We start from the raw sequence: 20,679 nt of genomic DNA, 5'->3' as shown, positions 1-20,679 counted from the left end.
AAGACATGTGGACAAGATGCACTCTTCTCACTTTTTTAAATTTAATCCTCCAAAAATGATTGGTCCCAACTTTGCATGCACCCCTCATGTTATCCAAGCATCTTTGCCAATCCTTCACATGCTGTCTTTGGCCAGTGTTTCCCCTTCCAAGATAACTGAAAAAATATGCTTTCTGGCTTGTTTAATATCTACAGCAAAATGATACAACAGAGGTTGGCTTTATCAACTCAAGAATTTTTGGATGACTTGGTCTCTCTCTGATCCCTTCACACTCTTCTATGAAACTGGAGATTCCCGATTGTTGCAACACACTGATTTATTTTGGATCGCTTTTTAGTTAACTAATCAAAATATTATTTCACAGGCATTATTTGATGTGCTCGTACCCAAGTGAAACTTTTATATTGACATTTCCCCCTTAGGACCAAGAAATCATATTTTTCCCTAAAAGATAAACATTCCATGGGCAAGCAACTTAGATCATATACCTCTAAGTCCTTTGTGATTTCTGGCTTTGTCTAGTAAAGCCATTTAGCTCAGTCATAAATTTGTCTAAATAAAAATAAATAAAATGAACATTCCAAATCTCTTCCTACCCTTTCTTAATATTCACATCCTGGGATTTAGAGTCTTGTTCACCCTGTGCTTTGCCTCCCCATTCTCAAATTCTTGTGATTTCTATTCTAACTAGCTGTAGGATCCCATTTAAATCCAATTTATTTAAATCCTATCAGATTCCCTTTACAGCTCAAACAGGACCCCCAGGTCATTTCTAGGTTACCCTTACTGCCTAAAATGTGAAGACGTCTTCATCATATCCTCTAAGTATTTTGAAACTCACTCCACAAAGCAAAATAAAGTAACAGAGCCACAGAAATAGAAATGTTAGGACCTGCTCTTTTCTTTTTAATCTTTCATAGGAATGACATTTTTAAACACAAGCTTGTGTCAGATATTAAACAGTCTCCACACAGGAATGAATGTTTTCATTAAAAGTTACTTAATATCTCTAGTCCTTGAAATTCTGCCAAAAGCTAGAGATATTCTTGAGCGTAGGTCTTGTGCCTTCTTTGATAAAATAGAGAATGCCATCATCTTCAAAGTAGTTACTGGATTGTATAGGTGTTTCTGGCACAGAGGGTACTGACATGTCGCAAGTCAGGAAGAAATGCTGGGAAGGAGAAAATGTGTTGTCAGCACAGCATCTTTCTACAGCTCAATTGCTGTGTCACACATTGAAGCTCAGCCTTTAGGTTGAAATCAGGTTTAAAATCTTTCATTTATACGGCAGAGCATATATAGAATTCTGGGTAATCTATATACATCAGGTTTTTCTAACTTGCATTTGTATTTAGATCAACATGGGTTAAACGAAAGACATATAAGCATCTGAGTGGCTAAAATGTGATCTTATTTTTTTGACTGCTTTCAACATAAAATAAGAGACAGATTCTCATGGCGTCTAAATGGGAATACAAAAGGAGAAAGGAAAAAAGAAAAACCGAATTCCAAGATACAAATAAAATTTTGACACAGTAAGCTACTGTAGTTTCAGTGGTAATATTTTGTTCAGTACAACCTCTTTAACTATCATCATTTTGAGGCAAAATATTTACCGAACGTTAAGCTATTTTTCCAGCTTTCCCACGGCTTTTCATGCGTTTAGATATTGACGTAGCATAGTTTGAAGTCGGACCCTCCGGTCATGGATTGTGTGATGGCACTGCGCTGCTATCATCACAAGATTCTATTTTTTCCAACCCCCAAGGTCCTGTCTGTACTGGCAAGCAGGTCAATCCGGATAGTAACTTCTGTGCATTCAATGGTATGAGTGGTATCACAGTAACCTTGGCAACCAAGCGAGCTCTGATTTCAAAACCTCACATGCTGCATCACAAAATTAGATAAAAGAATTGACATTTAGCTACATGTCTGTCATATAATTAAGCTCTGAGAATGATTTTCTTTACAGTTGTGCATGCCTCGATATGTAAATAGAAGGTGCCAATTAAAACAATTTTATAGCGTGCATACTATTCCATAGTTAGGTACTGGATATATTTCCTCAATTCTTTTGCTATGATATTAGACCTCACATGCTGTCATATTATTCTCTCTGTGCCAAATTTCATGGTGGCTTTATTTTATGATCAGGAGGAAGCTTATAGCAGAGCTTTATCAGATACCTGATATAAATAGGATTATGAATAATAGAAAACTCAGCCTGTAAAAAAATGTAAAATTCAAAGCATCCGTAGCTTTACTGGCTACTGTTATTTATGCTGATTTGAAATAAGACTGAGCACAGAATATTCCACTAACTAAATCAGAATCCCAAAAACAAGACATGCTTCCCTTTCATTTATATATTTATGCATATTTTACACATTACTTCAGCATCTAAGAATCTTTGATAATATCTTTATTTCAAGAAGATGCCAAACATGCAGACTAATATATTCATCTACTTTGAATCCTAGGTTTTTTTTTATAATTTAGAAATATTTTAAACTCAAGACCTTCCCCTATATTTGCTGTGGTCTGGTGCAATTTTTCTTAGATATAAATTTAAACACTCAACTTGTGAATTACATTTAATATAAGCACCCTGCAGTCTTCTGCATTGCAAATGATTATTTTTAGAAATTTTATGGTTGCCTGCATATATTTAGATGTCCTCATTGATATGTAGGGGGGGAAGCTCATTAATGATTTAAAAAGGAGGTATTTTGATTCATTGACTTGATTCTTCTCATTATATAAACAATAAAGGCAATAAATTAACATCTAATAAAATTATAAGAGTTTATTTCTAAACTTAGCTGTAAGATAGTCTTGAATCCTTGTGCATAACTCTTCCTATTTTATATTCTTCTGCCTCGCTGTTTTGAAAGTCAACGTTGAGCATATTTTAACCTAGAACGATGGTTTGTAATTCCTGTTTAGCAGCTATCCATCAAACACTGTTTTTGAACAACTTTTTGTAAAATGGTTCTTTGACTTCTAGACTGGTAAGTTGTTTATATATATTAAAAAAAAAAAGAAAGAACAGAAGATCCTGAAGTCAAAATAGACTACCAACCAATTTTTATTTTCCCTTTATACTAGACATGTATCATATGTAACATTTGAGGACTCTGCTTCCAAGATTTTCTCATCTTACTAGACCTCCTTCTAATTCTTGCTGGTTGTGTATTAAACACCTACTATACCTTGTTAAAAAAAAATCAAATTTCTTGCAAATTCAGGATTTTTCTTTTTTGGAAATAGAGAAGTGGTTGAGGTCTGTCCATGTGCATAAGTGAGAAGAAGGGCAGAAATCCTTCTGTGTATTTGCTGACCCTGTGCAGCAAATACCTGTTACATTTTCAGCCACCTTGAAACTGTTTGCTTTCTCTCATCGGGTTGAATCATTGTCACCTTTTGGTTCAAAATGGTAAAGGGTCATTTTTATTGCTTTCTTTTATCTTGAAACTATTTCTTGTGATTAGAAATAGTTAAGCATGCTGTGGTTCCAGGACTGAGTTAAGTCTGGTTCACCTTGTCTATGGGAAAATAACATCATTGGGGAACTTCAGCGCATAAACATTCTGCAGTGCGTTATGGAAATGGACTATCGGGCTGGATCGGTGCTGGAATGTGGGGGCTTATTGGGCTGTTTGCATGACTCAGAGAAGTGTTTATATCTGGTCTTTTTTTTTTTTTTTTGACTGTGACATGATATGGCATTCGATAGGGGGAGGGGGAGGGGGAGGGGAGGGGCCGTAATGGTAAAAGGGAAAAGCTAAAAGGCAATGCAAGCTTCTTCTGTGCTTTCCTTTTAGGTCTGATGTTGTGGTCCTCTGTTTTTCGATCGCTAATCCTAATTCCCTAAATCATGTGAAAACCATGTGGTATCAAGAAATCAAGCACTTTTGCCCTCGAACACCTGTCGTCCTTGTTGGCTGCCAGCTCGATCTCCGCTATGCCGATCTGGAGGCTGTTAATCGAGCCAGACGCCCGTTAGCAAGGTAAGCTAAGGACTCCGCGTCTGGACGCACACAAGGGCGCTAGCAGGTGGCCGTGCAGCCCAGCGTCGTGTGGTGCAGCGGTTCTGGGACCCCATCAGTCAGCCATGTGCTTCAAGCCAGACCCCTCATCCTGAAGGGGTGTGCCCTCACCCCTTCCCATGCCCACAGCATCTCTCATGTCAGAACTCATTTGTGTAAAATAGTTGGCCAGTACCTGAAATGAACTCTTTAAGTTTGAAATGGCTTGTTTTCAATGGCTTTCAAGTGTGTTAAGCTGCCTATAGCAATGTCATCCTGTTTTGTTTTGTTTTGTTTTGTTTTGTTTTTTACATCACTGGGGATGGAACCCAGGAGCATTCTACCTCCAAGATGCACCCCCAGCCCTATTTTTTATTCTTTATTTGGAAACAGGGTCTCACTGAGTTGCAGAGGGCCTCACTAAGTAGCTGAGGCTGTCCACGAACCCTCATCCTTCTGTTTCAGCCTCCCAAATGCTGGGATTACAAACGTGCACCACCACGCCCAGCTAGCAATGCCATTCTTGACATTTTGGTGATTGTAATAAAATTAATTAATGCTCAGAGCGATGGCTGCAATTCTTAACCCCAGGAATATCAGATTCATACAAACATGCACTTGCAAGTGTATTTTAACCTTCCTCATTGTCCTCATTCCAGCCTGTGAGATTTCACTGCCAAGATGACAATGTCCAGAGTCTCAAAAACAACACAAACACTACTTTTTCGGGGAGAGAGTAGTGCCAGGGATAGAACCCAGGGGCATTCTACCTCTGAGCTCTCCTCCCAACCCAATTTTTTATTCTTTGTTTTGAAGCAGGGTCTCACTAAGTTATCGAGAGCTTCACAAGTTGCTGAGGCTGGCCATGAACCTGCAATCCTCCTGTCTCAACCTCCCAAGTACTAGAATTACAAGCCTCTGCTACCACACCCAGCCCACAAACACTACTTTTTAAGTGTCTCTAGTCCTTATATTTCTAATGTGTCACAAATTTTAAAAGCCATTTGTTTTTAACTATAAAATTTGTTTCTCCTGGCATGGTGTCGCATGCCTGTAATCCAAGAGTTTGAGTGGCTGAGACAAGAGGATTGCAGGTTTGAGGCCAGCCTCAACAATTTAGCCAGGCCCTTAGCAACTTAGTGAAACTCTGTTTCAAACTAAAATTCAAGATAGGGCTAGCAGTGTAGCTCAGAGGTAGAACCCCCTGGGTTTGATCCCCAGAACATCAACAAAAAACAAAAACTTGTTTTATTCTATATGAAATGTAGATTCTGATTTAGGGGAGAAATAAGAGTTTTTAAAAGCCCATGCTTCCTCAGTACAAAGCAATTTTATATTTCTTTCATATTTATTTTTTCAACAGTAATGCTTTTCAAAAATGTTTGATATGAGCTGGGCCCACGTGGTGGCGCACACTTGTAATCCCTGCGCTTGGGAGGCTGAGACAGGAGGATCGCGCAGGTTCAAAGCCAGCCTCTGCTGGCTTAAGAGACCCTGTTTCCAAATAAAAAATATAAAATAGGTCTGGGAGTGTAGCCCGGAAGTAAAGGCCCCTGGGTTCCATCCCCAGTACCACAAAAAAAAAAAAGTTTGATATGAATATCTTACTGTGATGTTTGCCTAATAGCCTTGTCACGAAATTTTATACACGGGCACAACTTGATATGCTCTCAAAGTGAAAGCAAATGATTCTTTCTTTAGATAATTTCTGACATACTAAGTACATTTCGAATAAAATTTCTGAAAACATTTCCTGTTCAATGTTAATGATCCCTCTCTTCTTAAATGCATGGGTTAGGAATTGAGTATTAAGAGTGACATGTGTGTGCAGAAGGCTGGGGGAGGGTCACACAGCTGCAGAAGACAGCAGAGGGGACAGTCCCTTCCGTAGAGCAGTTGTGAGGAGATTTCGTGAAAGAGGGGTATTTGATGAAAGCCTGGGAGAATTTCATCAGTTAACAAGTTAGCCACGTTTAGGAGCAAGGAATCCAGGTTTAAGAACAAAGCCAGCCAAGAGCTGGTCTTAGAATCAGACCTTCTTCCCCAAACCTCCCTTCCGCCTCTGCCAACACCCTACCGTGTTTGTTCTTTGCCATCCAGGTCTTCTAATCCAAGCTTCATCCAGTGTCATCTTTTTTCTCCTGAGACCAGTATGTGTCATACATAAAATACCTTTGGTGTCAGAGACCAAATATTTGTTCAAAAGATTAGTTCCTAAGAGCATGTCCCGGAATGAAGCAAGGGTTTGGGGAGAGCTGTGGCAACAGATTGCATCTTGTCTAGGTTCTTGAATCTATCAGGACCTCAACTGTGACTACGCCATCACCACTACATGACTCTGCTGATATTGGCCTTTCTGGATTTGATCAGATTCTTAATGGACCTTGTGTGCCAGAGTAAAGGGTGTGGGCTTCATTCCATGGGCTTTGTGGAATTAGAGGAAATGAACACAGAATTGCTGCCAAATCATACTTATGTTATTTAAGGACTTTTCTTGAGGCAATGAGGACTGTGAGCTAAAATAAAAAATTCTGAAGACCGGTAAAAAGGCTAATGTACCAGTCTAGGAAAAAGATGATGGGGACTGGGCGTGGTGGTGCACACCTGTAATCCCAGTACATGGAAGGCTGAGACAGGAGGATCATTGGTTCACAGTCACCCTCAGCAAATTAGTGAGGTCTTCAGCAACTTAGTGAGACCCTGTTGCAAAATAAAAAACAAAAGGGCTGGAGGTGTATCTCAGAGGTAGAAAGCCCCTGGATTCAATCCCCAGTGCCACTATTAAAAAAAAAAAAATCATGGGGACCTGATGAAGGGAGTGAACAAAAAGAGAAGAGAAAGGATAAAGAGGCCTCATGAATCTAACAGAGGAATCTTAATGAGCTCTAGGATGAGAATCGTTTAACTAGACTAGGAAAATCTAGACTCTAATTGCTTAGTCTCTCAACTAATTGAAAATGTGACCCAAGCCAAGAAACTAAACTTTCAGCTGGGCGTGGTGGCGCACGCTTGTAATCCCAGCATTTGGGAGGCTGAGACTGGAGGATCACGGTTAGCGAACAGCCTCAGCTACTTACTGAGGCCCTCTGCAACTCAGTGAGACCCTGTTTCAAAATAATGAATAAGGAAATAGGGCAGGGTATGTAGCTCAGAGGTAGAATGTCCCTGGGATCTATTCCCAGTACCACAAAAAAAAAAAAAAAGAAACTAAACTTTCTACCTCAGTTTCCTCAGAATGTAGAACAAAAATAATACCTCAAGGATTTGTCGTGAGGCTCTAATTTCAAAACTTAAAAGGATTTATTTTGGGCCAGGGGTGGTGGCGCACGCTTGTAATCCCCGTGCTTGGGAGGCGGGGACAGGAGGATTGTGAAGGTTCAAAGTTCGAAGCCATCCGCGCTGGCTTAAGAGACTCTGTTTCCAAATTAAAGTATAAAAATAGGTCTGGGAGTGTAGCCCGGAGGTAGAACAGTTTCCAGGAACTCTAGTACCACCACCACCAAAAAACAAAGGATTTATTTTAATGTAAGTATAAGATTAGATGATGATGACTACAAAGATGAAGATAATGGTGACAGTGAAAATAATGGCAATATTTATGGAGCGTTTACTGTGAACCAAGTACTCTCATTAGCATAGAAGCTCAATGGTGCTTTCAATAGTTCTTCCAGATAGAGGTAATCATTATTATCATACCTGTTTTACAGATAAGAAAACCCAGGCTTAGGGAGGTTAGATATGTTGTGTGCATTTATGAATGTATCACTTTAAATCTCACTATGATGTATAATTATATGGCATCAATAAACTTTATATACATATATGCATAAAAACTAAAAATAAAATCAAAAAATTAAAAAAGAGGTTACTTGTCCAAGACTAAATAGTTAGTAAAAGGCAGTATTTTACTACTAGAAGCATTATTTTTTCTGCAGTTATAAATCCCTTATACTTGAAAAAAAAAAAAAAAAAAAAACCTGTGTTTGGTAGTAGCTTTTCCAAGAGCCTTATTAAAAGCCTGGAAAGGAATTAAGTATATAATTTAATCAAGTGCTTAGATAGGCACTGGTTCCTATTTTTTTTCTTCAACAGTAAGGCTAGTTAAATATTTTTAAAATATTTTATTTCAGGCCCATAAAGAGAGGGGATATTTTGCCCCCAGAAAAAGGCCGAGAGGTTGCAAAGGAACTTGGCATCCCGTACTATGAAACAAGCGTGTTTGACCAGTTTGGAATCAAGGATGTATTTGACAACGCCATCCGCGCAGCGCTGATCTCCCGGCGGCACCTGCAGTTCTGGAAGTCCCACTTGAAAAAAGTCCAGAAACCTTTGCTTCAGGCGCCCTTCCTACCTCCGAAAGCCCCTCCACCAGTCATCAAAATTCCAGAGTGCCCTTCCATGGGGACGAATGAAGCTGCCTGTTTACTGGACAACCCTCTCTGTGCTGATGTCCTATTCATCCTCCAAAACCAGGAGCACGTCTTTGCACATCGAATTTACCTTGCTACCTCTTCTTCCAAATTTTATGATCTTTTTTTAATGGAGTGTGAAGAGTCCCCAAATGGGGGCGAAGGAGTTTGTGAGAAAGAGGGGCAAAGCAGGGATTTCCAGGGGCGGACGCTGAGTCTCGACCCAGGTGAGGGCGGGGAGGAAGGCCCCCCTAGGACGCCGCAGGGGATGCCGTCAAGCAAGAACCTGCTGGAGGCTGCTCCAGGGCTGGAGGCTGAGGACCCAGTTGTGGAGATGCAGACTCTGTCGGACTGGAGTAAGGGGTTTGTTGGCATGCACAAGGAAATGCAGGTCAATCCCATTTCGAAGAGGGTGGGCCCGGTGACTGTGGTCAGGATGGACACGTCGGTACAGCCAGGTCCGTTCAGGACCCTGCTCCAGTTTCTTTATACAGGGCAACTGGATGAGAAGGAAAAAGATCTGGTGGGCCTGGCTCAGATCGCAGAGGTCCTAGAGATGTTTGATTTGAGGATGATGGTGGAAAACATCATGAACAAGGAAGCCTTTATGAACCAGGAGATTACGAAAGCCTTTCACGTCAGGAAAGCCAACCGGATAAAGGAGTGTCTCAGCAAAGGGACGTTCTCAGGTGAGCAGGTCCCACAAGGAGCCACGGAGACTGTTGGTGCTGTGTTATCAAACATCAGCCAGACACCAGCGGAGGGAAGGTAGCCATAGCTAACATTTATAAGTGCCTATTTTTCTCCATGTTCCTTCCTAAGATATAGGTACTAAATTATTTCGTTCTCACCAGTCTTAGGGGTTATTCTTTCAATTTTTCAGAAGGGGAAACGTAAGGACAGTGAGGTTAAGGAGTTCTCACCTGATAACACACGCAGTGAGTGGTAGAGTGAGGACCTAGACCCTCTTGTGGCTGCAGAAATCATTTCCTAAGCCACCATGGCACCACACTGATCTCGGTAGATCAGGTATCTATCTCCCAGGGGCTTGAGGCTCACGCTTCCCTCTCAGCACCCATCTTTTGACCGTTTCTATTCTCCACTGACTCTTCAGCAGTGAGCTCTGTACTCAAGGCCACTGAAGTCCTGGAGGCAAGTCTGGTGGCCCTTGCAGTCCCACCAGGATACCTCATCTGTTCCCACCCCTCACATTTTCTGCCCAACAGTTCTTTGCCCCGGCTTGTCGTAGTTTTCCTGCCCTTCTTTTGTATTTTTATTTTCTTCTTGGTACTAGAGAATTAACCCAGGGGAACCTCTGAGCTATACCTCTAGCCCTTTTTATTTTAGAACAGGGTCTCACTAAGTTGCTGAGTCTGACCTTCAACCTGCAGTCCTCCTGTCTCAGCCTCCCACGTACTGGGATTACACGCATGCTCCACCACAGCCAGCTACCTTTCCTGTGTCTTTGACAATTACTTTTGTGTGCTGCTCGACAGCACCCTGCCATAATTGCCCAGCATACAGGTAGGCTGAGCCCAGTCTGTGGTCCACACTTACACTGTTCCTGTTCTAAAATTGTCCTCTGTCTGTGTGTGGATGTGGGTGGATATTTCCTCATAAAAAGTTGGCTTCCTGACTTCTATTTATATGGGTGCTTCTGTTTTTGCTTTATCTTTCACAATCCCTGCCATAGTACTACCCGTTTAGTAAACGGTTACTGAATCTCTTCATTAATTTTAAAGCTCATGAGTAATATTTACTCTAAACACTGACTTTCATGGTATATAAGCAGTCTGGAAAGTTAATAAAAACAACATTCTATTATTTGGAAATAATTAGGAAAATGTGAATATGCACTAGGTAGTTGATGGCATTAAATAATTATTTTTCATTTTCTTGGGTGAAATAATGGCATAGCTATATAGAAGAATAAATAAAATTTTTATTTCTTATTAGAAAAATCATGATAAATTAGTAGTGAAATGTGATATTATCTGGTAAAAAAAAAAAAACACCTATACACATACAAAAAATATACATGCAACCTGGGCGTGGTGGCACACACTTGTAATCTCAGCATTTGGGAGGCTGAGACAGGAGGATCACAGGTTCAAGGACAGCCTCAGCTATTTAGTGAGGCCCTTTGCAACTCAGTGAGACCTTGTTTCACTGAAAAAAAAATAGGGCTGGGGGTGTAGCTCGGAGGTAGAATGCCCCTGGGTTCCATCCCCAGTACCGCAATACACACACACACACACACACACACGTGTGTGTGTGTGTATGTATATATATATACATATACATATATATATACATATATATATATATGTATATACATATATATATATACATATACATATATATATATATATATATATATACATACATACACACACAAACAGGGCAAAATGTTAGCAATGGATAAATGAAAGATTGCTATATACAGTTCGAGCATCCTCTGTCCAAAAATACAAAATCTAGCCGGGCGTGGTGGCGCACGCTTGTAATCCCCGTGCTTGGGAGGCTGAGACAGGAGGATCGCACAGGTTCGAAGCCAGCCTCAGCTACTTAGTGAGGCTTTCAGCAACTTAGTGAGACCCTGTTTCCAAATAAAATTTTAAAAAAGGTCTGGGAGTATAGCCTGGAGGTAGAAAGCCTCTGGGTTCCACCCCCAGTACCAAAAAAAAAAAAAAAAAAAATACAAAATCTTAAATTCTCCAAAAATCCAAAAGTTTTTGAATGTCACAAATGGAAAAGTCTGTATCTTCCCTCATGTGACAGGTCACAGTCAAAAGGAAGTGCATTAAAATATGGTATAAAATTATCTTCAGTTTATGTATATAAGGTATATGTAAAATATAGGTGAATGTCATGTTTAAAATAGGGTCTATCACCAAGATATTCATTACATAGGTATCCTAAAATCTGAAAGGAAAAAAAAAAATCCAAGACACTTCTGGTCCTAAGCATCTCACATGAAGGAATACTCAGCCTGCATTATTCTTTCCACTGTTGTATATGTTTGAAATTTTTAATAAGGTTCAGAGAATTTCTGTTGTGACCTTATATGTAGTTTTAAATGCTTGCTCCTTAATGAAAGGACAAAGTTTGATCACACCAGAGACCACCTTGTAGCCAAGAGATTTATTGGAGGAGCCAGTATGAAAGGAAGAGAGAGAGAGAGAGAGAGAGAGACAGACAGACAGACAGACAGACAGACAGAGGGGGAGAGAGAAAGAAAAATCCAGGAAGAGAGAGAGCATGTGCTGGGGTCAGGGTTATATAGGGCTTGGGGTTACAGATTGGGGGCCAATAGGATAGGAGAAATGCTCTTTGAACTAATTGGCTAGAGTCCCATGGGAGGGGGTCGTGCGGCCAGGTAATTGGCTAGGGGTCAGCGGGGAATGTCCCTTTCACTGATTGGCCAAGGGCACCAAGAGGGGGCAGGTCTCCCAGGTAAGTGACCAGGTGCGGTCAGAGGGGGATGGTAGCTTAACTGGTCAGACCAGGGCCTTTCAGGACACTTAGCTTATGGGGGTGGGGGGGATCTGAAATAAGAACCGAATTCATCTAACACTTAATATGGGAATTGAATATTCTAAAAGCGGGCTGAATGTGATCAGTGAGCAGCTATGGAAGAGAGAGTAGAAGTATGGATGTGTGTGTGCGTGCGTGCGTGTGTGTGTGTGTGTGTGTGTGTGTGTGTGTGTTAGGGGTGGAACAGAAACCTTGGTTTACGCTTCGGGAAAAGCTGGCTCACGGTGGTGTTCCCTGAATCCTTTGGCAGACGTGACATTCACTTTGGATGATGGAGCCATCCGTGCCCACAAGCCACTGCTGATCTGCAGCTGCGAGTGGATGGCTGCCATGTTCGGGGGCTCGTTTGTGGAAAGCGCCAACAGTGAGGTAGGTGCCTTCTCTACGCCTAGTGGGTCTTCCAGGTGTGAGTGTAGGTTGCGTAAAGTGTTTCACCAGAGGACTTCAGTTATATAACTGCTTCCATGAAGCAGCTTCTGAAGCTAGGAGGTTAGGTCACCCTTTTCTAATTGCGCCAACACTGGGGGCTGTTGGTGATGGCCACTGGTGTGTGAGCGCTGAGTGCTTCATGCCGTGGATCCTTTCCTGCTCACGCCTTGCCTCCACTGTGAAGGCAGGACCGGTTAGACTACTTAGCAAGTGTCACCAAAGGGTGACAAGAGGGACTGAGCTGCCTTCCAGTCAGGAAAGAGTTCCTTGGCCACTGAAGTCTGGCTCTGCCTTGAACCAGGCAAGGAACTGTAATAAACCACCTGCTACACCCCAGGCTCCTCATCTGCAAGGTGAGGGACTCCCTAACTCCCTCAGAAGCTACAGCATGCCAGAGCCCCACCCGGATTTCTCTGCCCTGGTTGAGAGGATATGAAGGTTTGTTAACTATAAGAAAACAGTCATGGAGCCAACCAGTCTCTCCTCTGAACTGGGTCTCCTGGAAGCACCTGGGTCATGTAACCCCAAAAGGATATTATTAGAACAGAACAAGCAGTAGCTCAGAGATGCTATGACTTTATCCTATTACAAACTGTTGGTGGGGGAAATTCCATTCAGGCACTTCTAACTTTAGTCCAGGAATGAGCAAACATTTTTGTTGAGTTTTGCAGCTATTTTTTTAACATGGGGACACCCATCAAGTTTATTGTCCTAAGAGGCTTATTTTGCTTATCTCAGCATCTCTCCAAACTTTCAAAAGAAATACAGAAAACAATAGCTAACTTTTCAAAAGAGGTGCTCACAGGGGAAATCTGAGCACTGCCTTTGTGACCCAGGAGCCTGCATTTGCATCTCCAAATAGGAAAACAGAATCCTAGAATCACAAGCCTGGGATGGCTAGGGCTGAGAAGGTCACCAGGCCACCCTTTTGCTTCCAGAACTAACTGCAGCTGCTCCCCCACCAGCCCCCAGCAAAGTGCTGCCTGCCTGTTTGGGGAAGAGACATCAGAATTACCCCCAGTGACCTCTATAACATCTGGTTTGTAACATCCTTTATAATTGAGAGGTTCTCACTTGTAACCAAAGTCTCCCCTGTGCCGGCGAAGGTTTAGTAGCCTTTATTACTGAGCATCCTACCAAATGCACTGCTAAGGAGTTATGGTGCTCAAAACACAACTCCTTCACTTTCAAGCTGGGTGGCCTTGGGCAAGTGACTTACACTCTCTGAGCTCCAGTTTCCCCATCTGGAAGACACAAAAATAATAACCCACAGTATGGCTGTTAGGTGTGAGTCAATCCTTTGCAAAGCACTTTGTAAACAGCTACCACTAGCCTTCTTCTGATGTTGTTGATAGTAATGGTATTCTTTCCCTCTTACTTTCAAGAAAAATTCGGGGTAGTCGCCGATTAGTGAAACCTCATCCAATTGACATTTTACTGACTTCGGTAATCTCCAGAGATAAAGAGCTCAGAGGGCTTGCTCCTCTTATTTTTCCAGTTCACTCAAATGCATGCTGATTGTGCACCAGAGAGCCTGCTGCTAACTGAGCAGAGAAAAGTTGATCAAGCTCAGGAACCCCAGCACAAAGGGACACTGTCAGCACTGACCTCACGAATGCTAATCCCCTTTATCCCCTCACAGAATGGACTGTAATCTTCTCCAGATTAAAATGGGCAGTAGAGGTGACCAAAACAAGAATTTGGCAGCAAATGTGAATGTATTTAGTAGCCACTCCTGGAGGTGGCCACCTGCTCGGCACACCCTTTTGGAAGGTCTGGGCCACTCACCTTGTAGGACAGCAGCTGAGCCCAAGATGTAATGTAGATTAAACCAGTTTAAGAAACAAAGACCATGGAACCAAGTGACCAGAAATCCTTGCCAAATTCCCACTAGTCAGTATGCTAACGTCATTGGCTGTTAACATTTCTACCCTTTCCTGTCCCTTCTCTTTATTTCCCACATAGACTATGACATCCTAGTTATGCGTTCAGCTTGACCTTGGGTAAATGACCAACCGTCTCTAAACCTGTCTCCTAATCTATAAAATGGGCATAACAAGACATCTTTCTTCAAAGGGTGGATAAGGCATGAGAATACATGTGTACTGCATCAAACTAGGCACCTAGACCGTGCAGACGCCCAATAAATGTTAGCAACTATGACCCCAGAATACTCTTGCTAATTTCTTCCTTTGAGGGGTTAAAGTCTTTATTCCCTAAAATCCTTAAGTAAAAAAGGCCCCTCTAGTTTCTTTTTGAGACCAAGAAAGTAAGGTATGTGGTCCTAGGTATAGGACGAAACGCTTGGTCAAGTGCGTAGTAAACACTCCACGATTAACTTCTCTCCATGTTCACACTTAGGACTTGGCCTGTCTAGGCCATCTTTAACTCTCTGTTATCTTGGGAAAGTCGGCCTTCTCCCATGAAATTCAGCCTATTGGGTGGGGGGGGTGTAGAATTTACATGCACACTTATAAAAGAGGAAATTATGCCCATTAATGTTGCTTTAACTTTTTTGTCATTTAATATTCAAGAAGACACTGTATTTTACTTGTGTTTTTTTCTCATTACTTTTAATGTAGCAGTAAGCATAATTCTCTCCCCTGAGGTACTCAGCAAGTGGTTCATTAAAAATGCATGCCTGGCTTGTAGTAAGCTCTGCTCTGGATCTAGAATATTTTCTTATTCTCTCTGAGACCATCTCTAATTATCAGCCTAATGGTCTGAGCTAATCTTCACAATTAAAACCTTAAACCAACTAAACTGGAATATGGGACATTGTTTAGGATAGCACTATATTCTCTTTCATCACTATTTCTCAAATCTACATTTTGCAGGTAGGATGTAATATTTTGTTTCATTTTCTATGTAGCTTCATGTATAGTATTTTTAAAGTGCTATTAGAAGTCTCTCCATTGTTATATAATTAATTGTAAGTGTAAACATCACAGAAAGAGGCTTTGTTTTAAAAACATCTAAGCCGGGCGTGGTGGCACACTCTTGTAACCCCAGCCTTTGGGAGGCTGAGACAGGAGGATCACGGTTCTCGGCCAGCCTCAGCTACTTAGTGAGGCCCTTTGCCACTCAGTGAGACCCTGTTTCAAAATAAAGAATAGAAAGTAGGGCTGGGGATGTGGCTAGAAGGTAGAATGCCCCTGGGTTTCATCCCCAGTACCACTAAATAAATAAATAAATAAATAAATAAATAAACAAACAAACAAACAAATAAATCAGTCATGAGAGTGGGGGGAAGCATGTTCTGGAAATGTTTTTAGTTTGCTCTCACGTAATGGCTACTCCTAAGGGTCCCTATTATTATTTGCCCCCCCCTAAAAAAAATAGCACTTCAAAAATGTTAATACAATGTAAAGCAAAAAGGAAAGAGCAAGTCATGGGTGATCGCAGGCACCACTCACTGGAATTTGGAATCTGACATCTCCTATTGTCAAATATAACTACTTTTTTTTAGGTTTTTTTTTAATTAATTAATTTATTTTTTAAATTGGTGCATTGCAGTCATATATCAATCACATTGGAGTACAAGACTTGAGAGGATATACAAGCACACATCATCCAATTAGCCCTCCTCCAGCCCCCATCCCTTCCCCTCCCCACCCTCCATCCCACGCTTCTTTGGTGATTAACTTTGATACATTTGTTTATGTACCTCCTGTGTTTTAAAGAGGCTCTGTCCTCCACTATTACATACCCTCTGATTGGTCACATTAGTTGCTTCACTATAGGGCCCTTTCTATAGCTCAACCTCTTCCTGTTGCCCCTTTCCTCCTAATTATTGCTGATTAAGAGAAGCATCTGATTTATATTTTCTGTGATATTTCTCTGTGCATGCTGCATTGCAAGTACCAATCCCACTCTTGACGGTCCCAGTAGTGGCCTGGCTACTCAGTGGACTGATCCAGACCTCTCTGGCTCAAGCAGCGGCCTTGCCTCATGGGAGGCCCCGGTTCTGATCTCGCTGGCCCCTACAGCGGCCTAACCCCTCAGCTGGCTTCGATCCCGGCCTTGGAGGCCACAGGAGTGGCCTTGCCTCACGGCAGGCTCTGATGCTGGCCACTGGCCCCTGCACCGGCGTAACCCCTTGGCAGGATTCCGATCCCGGCCTCGGAGGCCCCAGCACCGGCCTAGCCTCACGGGAGGTTCCGCTCCCGGCCTAGGAGGCCCCAGCACTGGCCATGCCTCATGGCAGGCTCCGATGCCGGCCTCGCTGGCCCCAGCACCGGCCTAACCCCTCGGCAGGCTCTTATCCCGGCCTCGGAGGCCCCAGTACCGGCCTTGCCTCATGGCAGGCTCCGATGCCAACCTCGCTGGCCCCAGCACCGGCCTAACCCCTCGGCAGGCTCTTATCTTGGCCTCGGAGGCCCCAGTACCGGCCTTGCCTCAAGGCAGGCTTCGATCCCAGCCTCGGAGGCCTCACGGCAGGCTCCGATGCCGGCCTCACTGGCCCCAGCTCTTGTCTAACCCCTCGGCAGGCTCCAATCCTGGCCTCGGAGGCCCCAGTACCGGCCTTGCCTCACGGCAGGCTCCAATGCTGGCCTCACTGGCCCCAGCACCGGCCCAACACCTCGGCAGGCTCCAATCCCGGCCTCAAAGGCCCCAGCACTGGCCATGCCTCACGGCAGGCTCCGATGCCGGCCTTGCTGGCCCCAGCACTGGCCTAACCCCTCGGCAGGCTCTTATCCTGGCCTCGGAGGCCCCAGTACCGGCCTTGCCTCAAGGCAGGCTCCGATGCCGGCCTCGCTGGCCCCAGCACCGGCCTAACCCCTCGGCAGGCTCCGATCCCGGCCTTGGAGGCCCCAGCACTGGTCATGCCTCACAGCAGGCTCCGATGTCGGCCTCGCTGGCCCCAGCATCAGTCTAACCCCTCGGCAGGCTCCAATCCCGGCCACGGAGGCCTCAGTGGCCTTGCCTCACAGCAAGCTACAATGTCGGCCACTGGCCCTGGCGCCCGCCTTACCCCTCAGCAGGTTCCGATCACTGTCTCTGGGGTTATTATTTCAAAGGTTCCAGGTGTAATGTATCAGATCTGCCTCCCCTGAGTACTGGCCACTGCCATTGCCACTGCCTCCACCATTTCAAATCCTTCCCAGGCTCTTTTTCCACTCTGAATGTTGTCCAGTGTTCCTAAGCATGCGTGACAGTAGCATTCAACATTTGGTGTAATTTCTCCAAAAAAATAAGGTTGGTAGGATCCGATTTCTGCTTCTCCTGAATACAAGTCTCCACCACCATCGTGGAGAACACTTTCAACACCGCCTTTCTCCTTGGTCTCCGCTAAACTCTCTCCTTACAGGTGATGTCCGAGATTCTTAACAATATAGAGAAATAGCAGTCCTCCTTCACGGGGAATTTTTCCATAAGTTCCAGTGCATTTAGATAAGTTTTGTCTGCATCTCCAGTGTCCTGGCATCCATAACGGCTTTCTTAACTCCTGTCCGATATTTTTCTTTTTCTTTTTCTGTTCCTTTTTTTTTTTTTTTTTTAATAGAGAAGACAGTATATGTGGTTTGAGGAGGTAGTGGGATCAGGCACTCACTCAGTAGCACTGTAACCCAGTCGGTTTCCCCATGGGTCCAGAGTGCTCCGCACTACTCTGCCTGGCGCCCAGGGTCCCACAAACCGGCCCCGGCTGGCGTGCTCCGCGCGACCCCTGCCCGGAACCCAGGGTACTGAGCCCGGTTTCTCCAGGGGTCTGGCTGTTACGCGCAGTTCGGCACGGGGCCCAGAGTCTCACAACACGGGCCCTGGCTGGCGTGCCCCGCCTGACCCCCGCCCAGGTCCCAGGGTACTGGGCCCAGTTTCTCCAGGGGTCTGGCATGCTATGCGTGTTCCGGCCTGGGGCCTGGAGTCCCGCGACCCAGGCCCCAGCTGGCATGCCCCGCACGACCCCCGCCCGGAACCCAGCGTCTTACTGGGCCCGGTTTCTCCAGGGGTCTGGCGTGCTACACGCAATTCAGCCCAGGAAAATATAACTACTTTTAAGATATCCATTTTCACATCTGTGGGGTTTTTTTCTTTTATTTATTTATTTTTTTTTTTTTGCAGTCTTGGGAATGGAACCCAGAGGCATTCTACCTCTGAGCTACATCCCCCAGTCCTAGTTTTATTTTTTATTTTGAAACAGGGTCTCACTAAATTGGGGGGGGGGGGCTCACTCAGTAGCTGAGGCTGGCACAAACCTGTGATCCTTCTGTCCCTGTCTCCCAAGTACTGGGATTACAAGTGTGCTCACATCTGTATTTCTAATGAGCTCTCTTTCTACAAAGAATGATAGAGAACACACTGTTACCAAACAAAGCTAAGGTAATCTGAATATTGTCGAAACTCAGAGTGTCAGTGAAGAAGAAAAAACTTTAAGTAGCATCTATTCCAAAGTCATCCCATATGACAGATGAAAAAAAAAAAAAACTAATGGTCAGAGAGGGTGGGTAATTTTTCAAAGATCATGTAACATTTAGTGGCGTATCCCTGGCCCTGCCCCAGACTCTTACCCTGTCCCTCTAGGGATTCCTTTTCAGAAGCAGTAGATATCCCCAAATCTGAGAGAGTATGAGCTCTGCAGCTTATAGTAACAATTACTAATATCTTATAGAACTAATATTCTTATATCATTTAGCACTCTGTAAATCATGGATAGTTTTATTATGAAATAATTCAAATCTTTAATTTTGAATTAACCTTCAATTATCTAGAAAACTGTTCTAATACAAACAGCATTCTAGAGAAATGAAATTGTGCTGTGTTCATTTGCACTGAAACAAGTTGTCTGGACATCTATAAATAAATTCATTATCTTTTAAGATAAATGTATGTGCATATAAATATTTATGTGTGTAAGCACACACACAAGTATAGCCAGTGTTGGATTCACTTGAATAGCAATTAATTATTCATATGTAGATACAGCTGGTTGAGGGAGGAGTATCTAACATCTGTATATTGTAGATGATGTAGCATATAGGATGACTTCTTTAAGATAATAATCCCGGTCATAGTTTGTACTCCCTAAGTTCTGTTTTGAAGGTTGTGCTCAAAGCTCAGAATTATCATTGAAGAGAATGACTCATGTAATTTATTTATAGACCCATAACTATTATTTTTTGCAGTCTCTGGGGAGGGGCAATAAGTTTCTTACTATTTCTAAGAATTTTCCTGGGTCCTTCTTATCATATGTTGGAGAATGGCTCCACATATCTGAAAGTTTTTTTTTTCTGAGGTGGCTGGAAAATAATATGGAAAGTAGCTATATCTTAATTCTTAAACCATAGGCCATGAGCCCCTTATAGAAGGTGGAAACAATATAAATACAGATATATAGTTATTTGTAGAGAGTGATTTAATTAACATGATTAGATATAATTATGCTTATATAGAGGTGCATATATCTATGCATATGTATGCATGCCTCATGCAGATTTGTTATGTGCCAGAATTAATTTTATAACTGTTCATCCTTTTGAATTAGAAATTCAATTCTTAAAAACTAATAGTGAAAGCCGGGCATGGTGGCGCACGCTTGTAATCCCCATGCTTGGGAGGCTGAGACAGGAGGATCGCACGGGTTCGAAGCCAGTCTCAGCTACTTAGTGAGGCTCTCAGCAACCTAGTGAGACCCTGTTTCCAAATAAAATATAAAAAAGGTCTGGGAGTATAGCCCGGAGGTAGAAAGCCTCTGGGTTCCACCCCCCGTACCACCAAAAAAAAAAAAAAAAAAAAAAAAAAAAACTAATAGTGAAATACAATGCTCTATTGTTCTATAACCTAAACTTGTTTGGTTTTTTGTTTGTTTGTTTGTGGGGTTTTTTTTTTTAGTGGTACTGGGGATGGGCTACACTCTCAGACCTATTTTATATTTTTATTTGGAAGCAGGGTCTCTTAAGCCAGCAAGGCTGGCTTCGAACCTGCGCAATCCTCCTGTCTCCACCTCCCAAGCGCGGGGATTACAAGCGTGCACCACCACGTCCAGCCTAAACTTGTTTTATTGTTTACCATTAAGGGATTCTAGCACAGCAATTAGAAAAATAGACTTTAGAATTAACCTGGGTTTTAGCCCAAATCACTACTTATGAGCTCTATTACCTTGGATATGAGACTTAAACTCTCTGAACTTTAATTTCCTTATCTATGAAATGGCAAAAATTATGTCACTTCTCTTAGGGTAGATTTAAAGACCAAATTGGATAATGTGTGGGAAACTTAACCCAGTGCCTGGGTAGAAGAGGCTTTCTTTGAAGATTATTTTTTAATAATCATCAACA

The 20,679-nt window shown here is 42.9% G+C and overlaps 1 protein-coding gene across 1 annotated transcript in view; it reads left to right on the top strand.

The window, feature by feature from the left end:
• The window catches only part of RHOBTB1 (Rho related BTB domain containing 1), a gene marked incomplete at both ends in the record, with an annotated part of 48,273 nt that overhangs the window by 13,416 nt on the left and 14,178 nt on the right, over positions 1-20,679 (top strand). The window contains 3 exons of the mRNA XM_080693587.1: positions 3,825-4,010; positions 8,159-9,126; positions 12,225-12,343. Of these exons, the coding sequence (XP_080549713.1) occupies positions 3,825-4,010; positions 8,159-9,126; positions 12,225-12,343 (1,273 nt within the window). The remainder of the gene's footprint in view (positions 1-3,824; positions 4,011-8,158; positions 9,127-12,224; positions 12,344-20,679) is intronic.

Source organism: Muscardinus avellanarius (assembly GCF_963383645.1).
Source record: "Muscardinus avellanarius genome assembly, chromosome: 4".
NCBI classification, from domain to species: Eukaryota; Metazoa; Chordata; class Mammalia; order Rodentia; family Gliridae; genus Muscardinus; species Muscardinus avellanarius.
This window is presented reverse-complemented; position numbering and strand designations above follow the sequence as displayed.